General features: G+C 41.8%; 1 protein-coding gene across 1 annotated transcript; it reads left to right on the top strand.

Moving 5' to 3' along the window:
* Positions 1 to 923: 923 nt before the first annotated feature.
* On the top strand, positions 924 to 9,482 carry NUP43 (nucleoporin 43). Its single transcript, XM_082758446.1, has 8 exons — positions 924 to 1,062; positions 1,158 to 1,268; positions 1,503 to 1,580; positions 2,475 to 2,652; positions 4,408 to 4,543; positions 5,333 to 5,484; positions 7,040 to 7,162; positions 8,439 to 9,482. The coding sequence occupies exons 1-8, from the start codon at positions 943 to 945 to the stop codon at positions 8,651 to 8,653; spliced, it is 1,113 nt and encodes a 370-aa protein (XP_082614572.1). The 5' UTR covers positions 924 to 942; the 3' UTR covers positions 8,654 to 9,482.
* The last annotated feature ends 203 nt before the right edge of the window (positions 9,483 to 9,685 follow it).

The following is a 9,685-nucleotide window of genomic DNA, read 5'->3' as shown; positions in this document are numbered from 1 at the left end:
CTGGCAGAGGGAGGCACACCTTTGGTTCTCATCGCCCTCGCTCACACCCCTAACGTTAGCCACAGCTGAGGACAACCCATACAACCCCCTTTTTGTCTCCACTAGTGTGTTTGGACCTGATGCTCAGAGCCAGCTTTGTCCAGTCTTAAAGTCCTCATTGGCAACCTCAGAAATACTCCATCAGGCATTTTTTTCTCATGGTCTTGTGCTCGGCTTTGTACTGTGTTCAGCTTTAGGCCCCTCACCACAAGAAGGACATCGGGGCCCTGGGGCATGCCCAGAGAAGGGCTATGAAGCTGGTGAGGGGTTTGGAGCACAAGTGCTGTGAGGAGCGGCTGAGGGAGCTGGGGGTGTTTGGTCTGGGGAAGAGGTGGCTCAGGGGAGACCTCATTGCTCTCTGCAGCTGCCTGAAGGGAAAGTGTGGGGAGCTGGGGGTCGGCCTCTGCTCACCCAGATAACCAGTGACAGGACCAGAGGGAATGGCTTCAAGTTGCACCAGGGGAGGTTCAGGCTGGCAGTGAGGAGACATTTCTGCTCAGAAGGAGCAGCCAGGCACTGGGACGGGTTGCCCAGGGAGGTGGTGGAGTCACCGTCCCTGGGGGTGCTCCAGGAGAGCCTGGACGTGGTGCTTGGGGACTTGGTCAGTGGGGACACTGGTGGTAGGGGGTAGTTGGACCGGGTGAGCTTGGAGGGCTTGTCCAGCCTTAGCGATTCTGTGATTCATTTTATTTAAATGTGCCATCGCAGTGAAAACGTGCAATAACACACATAACGACCAGACGCACGTAAAGCTTTAACCCTCAACCCCTCGCAGCCCCGCGGCCGCCATTTTGGGCTCAGCGCGGCGGGCACCCCCTCGGCGCCCTCCCCGCCCTGCCCGCCCCCTGCCCCGCCCGGCAGCCAATGGGGGGCGGCGCGGCGGGAGCGCGCGGCGGGGCGGCCATGGAGGAGGTGAGCGCCCGCTTCGTGGCGCAGAAGATCAGCAAGGCCCGATGGCGGCCCCTGCCCGCCGCCGCGCTGCAGCCGCCCGACATCTTCGCCACCGGCTCCTGGGACAACGAGGTGAGCGGCCGCGGGGGTCCCGGGGAGGGGTCCCCGGGGGGTCACTCGTCGGGGCGGGCCTGCGGGAGCGTTGAGGCGGTGCGTTCTCCGTGCAGGACAACCGGCTGGCGCTGTGGGCCGTGGGGGAGCTCGGCAGCGGCGAGTACCTGGGAGAGCCTCAGCTGCTCTGCGACATCGGGCACGATGGGGACGTCATGGACATGCAGGTAACACGGCTCCCCTTCCTCTCCTGTTTCTCTCCTGACACTTAATCAGTAATGATTGTAACACTAATATTCCCCCCCAAAACCCCAACCCCCAACTAATCCTTATGAAAAAGGGCAAAGCTGGCCAGTATCAGTCTTTGCTCTTTACCAATAAGTTAAGATACAAGTCTAATCGCTTTGATTTTAGAGTACTGACGTCAACTCATCAAGTGTTCGTTATCTCTCTTTATAAAGTTTTTGGACCAGGAGAGAATTGTTGTTGCCTCTTCAACAGGAAGCGTAACCGTGTTCCGTCACCATCAGAATAACCAGGTGGGTACCTCGCACCGGCTCGAAGCTGCCGCTCTGCATAACACAGGGCCACTTTGATCTTGCTTTAAGATTTCTCAAATCTGCCACAGCAAGAAACATCTGGCAACAAATTTTTTTTTTTGAAGTCTGTCAGAAAAAAAAAGCTTTAGTGTTATACATACAAGGAAAGAAGAACATTTTGCACTCACACCACATTAATTAGGTTCCAGTGCCAGACAGACCAGGTTATACGCTAACATATCTGTAGCTACGTAGTCAGTTCACTGAAAGCACACTTGAAAAGATTAGATTGTTAACTACAGATATATTTGAGTAGTTTCAGGCAATGGGAATTAATGAATTTGAGTTTTTGCATTATTTTAAAACTATTTGACTCTATAATGTCTAAAACTTAGTCACAGAATCACAGTCTTTTGCTTTGATTATAAGTCACTGAGAATAAATTATTTATTCACAGTGACACAATAAAGACTAATATTTGTTAGTAGTTTGGCACACTACCTAAAAGAAACTAAATTCCTCGCAATCAGAATGTAAATCTGCCCTTACATTTTGTAAAGGCCTCAGCTCTTTTTCCTTGGCCTAGGGAGAGATTGGAGGGATAAGTCTGGTGAGGGACATTTTGCATTCATAAATAGATCCTGTTAATTCTGAGTTCCAGCTCTTGTTAAAAAGGTGGTTCAGAGGAGACAATCATTGTTTTATTGAAGAGTTACGTGCTCAAGCGTTGAGGGAAATTCAGATCTCTGATTCTTACTTGTGTAGAAGATTGTCATTCCTGTGAGGTGGTATGTCGTTCCTTAAGCTTCTTTCTGGTTTTGTGAGTATTCTGAAAGCTTTGCCCTATCAGGATCATTACTTAACAGCAGAATTCTGTGTCTGGTTGCTATTTAGACTTTATCGGTCAACCAGCGGTGGGAAAAAGCCCATTGCCATGTGGATCAAGACACATCTTGTGGTGGAGCAGCGTGTACTGGAGTCATCTGCAACAACCCAGAAATTGTCACTGTTGGGGAAGATGGTAGAATAAATCTCTTCAGAGCTGACCAAAAGGATGCAGTAAGGACTATAGGTATGCCAAGTAAATACTCAGGTTGTTTTGGTTTGGAAAAGCTTGGCTGATTCTATATAGAATTTATAGTTTATAGAATATAAACTATTCTATATATAATAGAATAGTTTAGTGGGAAGGGATCTTAAAAGATCATCTAGTCCAACTGCAAAATATTTATTTTAGCCAAAACACTGGTGTGTTTTCAATGCTCTTCTAGTCACAAATCCAAAACACGTGTAGCTCATCAAATGATAACAATAAAAAGGAAGGCAGTTGAGAATTTAAATATCCCAAGGTGAATGTACTTCCTCCAGATCATTCCTGTATTCCCGTAAACTTCGTATATTTGAAGTGCATTTCAGATAAATGTCTATATTCATTCAGATTTCAGATATTTGTGAGTCAATGATTAAACTGATGGAGACATTTTAAGCTTAACATTCACTCCCTGTAGGCTTCTGTTCCATCAGAATTGCTAAATACTCTAATAGAATGCATGAAATATGGTTAAATTTCAAGAACCAAATCATTCATAACCGAGTATATAAAATGCACACATAACTGTTACATTACATAAGCGAGTAAACGTCTATGGTCATTTCAAATCATTACTTGTAGTAAGATTAACTTCCCTGTACCAGAACATCTACTTCTGTGTGTCTAAAGGAACCCCAAGAGCCAGAAATCACAATTTGTGCCCTGTTCTTTTATCAGATAACATGGCTTAGAGTGATCATCTCCCACTTAGTGAAAAGGGTTCGTATTTCCTGGAGTAAGAGATGATGTGATAGAGTGACAGATGTTTTTTGGAAGGTGTCAGAACTGAATCTCAATTCTTCTGTCGTGCTAATCTCATGGAATAGTACATAGCGACTGTTAGAAATCAGACAAAGCAAAAATGATTTAAAGCATGCTAGCGCTGTGCTTGATAATGTAACTTTCTCCCTGAAACCTCAGTTTGACACATCATCTGTGTTTCCTCTAAAGTGAAATCTTGCCTCAGATTGAGCAGATGAAGGAATTTACACAGTGGTAAGCCAATTAAGGAGTGAAGTGTCTGGGATTTCTAGAGAGGGATACTTGGGTGTGTATGGCTGTGTGCACGCACACACAAGGTAAATCCTATTAATTGCATACAGTCCTTTACTGAAGCTCCCTGAGTATTCCTGTAAGAAATCTTTTTTCTAAAGTATAGGAAGAAATGTAGTGGGGCACAAGGCAGAGTTTTAGCACTAACCCACAAAACACAGTAAGTCCTTCCACTTGGAAGGGGAAAAATAATTAGCTTAAGAGGGTTATCTTATTTTTACATTACAAGTAAACTTATTTATATTTATAAACATTTTTATTTATGGCAGAGAGCGTTCTGATACAAGTTTAATAGAGTAGAATGTTTTGCTGACTCACAGGAAAGAGACGTTCACAAAAAAAAATACTGATTTTTCTCCTGGCAATTGCTCAGATGGATATAAGTCGTTAGTTTTCTTGGTGTTCACTTGATAGCACTATGTAAAAATGTTTGCTTTTGTAGTGCTAGCTCTGGAGCCAATTAAACATAGCTTCTTACAGATTTGTCTCAGTAACGTTTGTTAGAGGAAGCAAGGGCTCCTATTTCACAGGGTATAAAATTCTACGTGACACTGGACCATCTCTGCCCCTGAAGAGGTGAAGAGGTGCTTTTAGAAGAGTTATTTTGTTGCAGTTAAATGGAGATGAGCATTCGGTAGGTTTACCTGAATTTCTAGTTCAATGCTTTCTCGATCTCTCTTGCAGACAATGCAGACAGCAGTACGCTCCATGCAGTGACTTTCCTTCGCACAACTGAGATCTTGACAGTAAATTCAATCGGACAGTTGAAAATATGGGACTTCAGACAGCAAAGAAATGAGCCATCTCAGATATTTTCTTTGTAAGATCTTAATTTTTGACATAGTTACTGAGAAGCATATGCTACTTTATATCTGATTTAAGTCTTTCGTGATCCCACACTGTTCTTGACAATGGGATGATAAATGACCTTTTTTTTTTTTTTCCCCAAAGGTTTTTAACCACTTTGGTATCTTAAATACCAAAAGCAGACTCTGCCTAATGGCTGAATTACTCTTGAGACTGAGCATTCCTCTTTCCCTGATAAAAAATACCTTTTTTCCCCCACAGTCCTAGTATAAAGTTCTTGGCATTTGAAATGTTTTTGTGTGGTAACGATGTGCCTTATAAGGCATTGTGTGAAAACAAACTTAGAGCTAGATTCAAATCCTGTTCTTTGTCTGTGGAATAATTCCCACTGCTGTTAATAGACTGCGGGTTAGGTACCTGCTTTTGTTAGTAGTCAGTCTTCCTTTTTAACTATTACTGTATGTTGTAACTGTAGTTATAACATGAATTTCAGAGTAACCCTCTTTTTGTAGGTATACCTAAAGTACGCAAGGCTTTCTGTTGTAAAGCTGCCAGATACACTGCAGGGCGCAGAACCTGCTGCTGGTCCAGCTGTAGCTGCGTGTTACTGCTGTGCCTATAAATTCCAGTAGGTGTCATGTGGCTTCAGCCTCTTGTGACTAGCTGCTGCAGGAACTGAAGCTGCAGCTGATACAATTAATATGTTGGTCAACACTGCTAGGGATTAAGGAGGAGAAAATGTAAATTGAAAGAAGAATTAACGTGTGTGTGTGTATTTTTTTTTTCTTCTTCTCCCTTGCAGGACAGGTGAAAGAGTTCCACTGCACTGTGTGGACAGGCACCCCAATCAGCAGCACATTGTGGCCACAGGGGGCCAGGATGGGATGCTGAGCATATGGGACATCAGGCAGGGTACTATGCCAGTGTCCCTCCTAAATGCTCATGAAGCAGAGAGTGAGTATCTGGATTGGAGCAGGGAGAAGAAAGCATTTTTAGAAAAGCTTCTCGAAATCCTGGATAAAAACTTGGATGCATTGTAGCTACAATAGACAATCACGTGTGCTATTTAACGTGTCTTTATCCAGCTCAGGTTGGTCCTTTTCTGTACGTGAGACTGTTCTCACCTAAAAGCCAACTCTATTTATATTAAAAGTAGAACTCATTATGAGTTCTTTATTAGTCATTAGAGACACATAATCAGAAAGTCTATTTCCATGAAGTATATATTAATAGTTTCTGCTCGTAGAAACTGATGCTGTGGTGTGCAGCTGTAGCAAAGTGGGAATGCAGTTTCTAGCAGTCTTGAAAATGTGAAGGAGGAGGACACAATAGTACAGAGCTAACTTTTCTGTTCATTTATGTGACTAAGATACCAATTCATTTTGAGCTGAACATTTCTTGACTCAATGCCACAATTATACTTAAGGGGTTAAAAAAAAAAAAAGGTAAGCTTTACCCACAAATATTTTTCACAGTTGTGGTATTTAGACACAAAATAATAACACGTGTGCTGGGAAGGAATGCATGTTGTGTGCAAATTTTAACTTAATAGTAGGGAAGATGGCATGAGAAAGTATTTGGAATGCTTCAATTCAGATAAGATTGTAACTTCTAAGAACATTCTCAGTATTGAAAATGCAACAAAATAGGCTTTTCTTCCCCCTGTCCTCTCAGGGGAGGGAATACTGCAGTAGATAACTAATGGTGGGGCTTGGGGCCTTTCTCCCCACCTGCCCCACTTAAGAATGGAAAGTTTTGATGGGGACCTGAGCTCTTGTAAGTGCATGTCCATATACTAACCAGATTGCACTGAGCTACATGCTTGGTATTTCTTGTAGTTTTGTTTCTCTTCAGGCCCCGAGGACCTACTGAAGGGCAATCTAGCCTTCACTAGTCCAAAAAGTAAAGAGAAAGATGTTAACTTCTCAGAAATCAGTAGTACTCTTCCGTTTCATCAAAGCTCTTTTTCTTTCTCTGAAACTGATTGGTCTTTCTCCCAAGCAAAACTGTAGGAGGTGCTGACTGGGTGATTCCATTCTGCATATGGCCAGGCTATACACATCAGTGGTAGCAGCGTTATTTTACTGCTATGTGCACTCCTTTTGATTTGTGCATGAATTGTAGTTATAGATTATGTACCCTCCACCTCTTTGGCAACACCAACTACACTGCCATTGAGACACACCGTGTTCTTGCAGTCTGGACAGATCGGCGAAATACTTGTATCTCAAATACCTGGAGATGGCGGTGGCTTTGTTATCCATACCACTATGCACACAGAAAGAAGCCATCCTGGTTTATGGTTGCGAAATTATCTTTCTATTGTCATAAATCACGCTTAAGTTATTTTAAGACAGAAGCGAGCTCTTAGAGTTTTATACACATTATCTGGATTTATGAAATGGAAGAACCAAACTGCTTTTAATATCATTGCAATGTCAACATTTTCAGGAGCATGTTTTACGCTTTTTAAGTATGCTTTCTTCTTTGTTTGTTTCGATACTTACAGTGTGGGAAGTTCACTTCCATCCCTCCAACCCAGATCACTTATTTACATGTTCTGAAGATGGATCTCTTTGGCATTGGGATACTTCCACAGACATATCTGAAAAACCATCGTTTCTTCATCAAGGTAAGGATAATTAAAATTCATTTGCATTGAATTTGTCAGTTGGCAACATAATTAAAGCCCATGTGCTCACATGATCAAATTACGAATACAGTCATAACACAGGACATTTAAAGCTGATTTATTTTCTTAGAAAGAAAGCACTGATAGGCACTTCAGGAAACCTACTTATAAGGCAAACAGTTGTGTGTGGGTTTTTGTGTTTTAATCTGTCCTTCCTGTACTTTGGTGTGTGAAATCTGGTATTTCAGAGATAGAGTTCAATTAAAAATCATTTGTATATAGAAGAGACACGAAGGCAGCCTAAATGACCGTACTACCTGAGTCTCTGAGGGAGACGGACAAAATTTTGTAATAAAATAAGTAATAATTATACATTTATTCCTTATGCATTTTTTATGGTTATAATTGGAAGACTGTTAATTAATGAAACTGGATCCCTTTGTAACATGCAGGATTTTAATTAAAAATATGATAATGGTTTAATATAAACATTTCACATGATAGTCATAAAGACTACTTAATTGCTTGCAATTTCAGGTTGTAAACGGGAAACTTTCAGATGTCATCTGCTGCCTTTGATTTCAAAGTTGCCATTCAAAATCCAGTTCTGTGTAGGGAAATAATAGGATAACTGATGATCAAATAGGATAACTGATGATAAAGTTGTACTCTACATGTTTTGGGGTATATTATATATAAACTCTTAATACCTCTTTAACCCTGTGTTATTTTTATGCCAAATGCCAAAACTGCAAGACTTCGGTTTGAATTTAAAATTTCATGTGGAAAAAATTTCCAAGTCAAATCCAGCTATATTGTTTGGGGCAGAATAAGTAGGAAGAAGATACAGTAAGGGTAAAAGTGTTGTTAAAGCCAAGCTGATGCCCCAAATGTAGCAAGACACTGTGTACGCAGACTTTTTTTTTTTTTTTTTTTTTTTAGATCTTTCCTTGCTTTAGTCTCTGGCTAGAAAAGCTTGTAGGTAATTAGTTTCTTCAGCAAGATGAGGTCTTAGCTGTACTGACCTGTTAGTGTTGACTGAGGATAGAGCTGGCAGCAGGCTTCTGTAATAGCTTCAAGAACTTATTTTTTTAAGCTATTTTTCCTCAGTTTACCACAGAGACAACTTCTGTTAACTAATCCGAAAACTGACTTGTCAGTTTAAAGTGGCATTCTAATTAAGTCTGTCCCACACTTACTATGTTTCTCTAAATTCAGACAATACTAAATGGAAACTTATTTCCCCATTTTCCCTCTTCTCTTCCCTTTCTTTTAGGAGGAAGAAGTACTGCCTACCTTTCCCACAATACCATTAACCAGTCTGTTGTGTGTGCCTGGCTAAACAACGATCCTACCAAAGACCGCATGGAAATCACCAACTTGATTCCAAATCAGACTTTGTCTGTGAATAGTTTAGATGTTCTGGGACCGTGTCTGGTGTATGGTACCGATGCAGAGGCTATTTACGTGAACAGACAACTTTTTTCATGAGACTCCTCCAGGAGTCCTTTGAAGTGCTGATGACCTTGAGCTACTAGACAACGTTTGTTTCATTTAGGTTAACTGTGCTCAGTCTGTTATCAGCATGTGGGGGAGAGGCCTGTAGCTTGGCCCTGGTATTGGAGCAGGAATGTGAGTTATCCCAGATTCTGAAAGCCCTCGCTTGGTACCGGTGCTCCAGCATGGGTAACTAGGCAAGTTTACATGTATGCTAGTCCTCATTTCTTCCCTAATGCCTGTCTGATTTTGGTAAGCAGACAGGTAGTAGGGCAAGATCTATGCTGTAAAGTTATTTCTGGAATACGCACAAGGCGAAGAAAAGATAACCTTTTTTTTTTAATGTAAATACTTTTTTCCAAGTGTTAATTCAAGGCCAAACTATGGAGTTCTTTGGCATTCTTTTTATGTCACATGAAAGAGATTGGGGTTTTTACTATGAGGTTTTGCTATATATTTTGGGAAGATAACTTTTTATCCGAGCGCATGAGAACTGGAGAGGTAAACTGTTAAAGATGTGAACTATGAAAGGCCCTATAGGAGTTTTAACATTTTAGTAGCATTGTTTTGGGTTATTTACAGCTTCGTCACAGATGTCGCATGTTAAATGTTGACCATGACAAGATACCAGGTACATAATGGGCAGAAGACTGTTTTTATAGTTAAGTGGTCATAAATGAGAGACGCGTTGGCTGTTTTCAAGTATGAGATCGACAAAGACTGTGTCTCAGATTTCGGAAGCCTCAATCAAAACTTCACATCTAGCCTTGTTGCAATCTTTGAAAGGTTGATTTTACGATTAAAGCTGCGCCTTTTTGTTGCAGAGGACCCTTTCTCTTTTTAATAAACATTTTGCACAAGAACAGTGGTCTGGCTTAATTAGTTTCCACAGGTGTAACTGCAGTTAGCTGCGCAGGAAGGCAAACAACTGCAAGTCGGGCTGCCTGGGGGCGAGAGCAGAAGGACAGAGGGAGATGCCAGGACTTGGGGCAGCAGCTCAGGGACCAGCTTCTCCTCAGCAGCCCC

This window comes from Aythya marila, assembly GCF_965140915.1.
Source record: "Aythya marila genome assembly, chromosome: 3".
Lineage (NCBI taxonomy): Eukaryota > Metazoa > Chordata > Aves > Anseriformes > Anatidae > Aythya > Aythya marila.
This window is presented reverse-complemented; position numbering and strand designations above follow the sequence as displayed.

Coding starts and splice junctions, on each gene's coding strand:
- NUP43 (XM_082758446.1), top strand. CDS start 943: ATGGAGGAGGTGAGCGCCCGCTTCGTGGCGCAGAAGATCAGCAAGGCC. Junction 1,581..2,474: donor GTCACCATCAGAATAACCAG/GTGGGTACCTCG, acceptor GTTGCTATTTAG/ACTTTATCGGTCAACCAGCG. Junction 2,653..4,407: donor GGATGCAGTAAGGACTATAG/GTATGCCAAGTA, acceptor TCTCTCTTGCAG/ACAATGCAGACAGCAGTACG.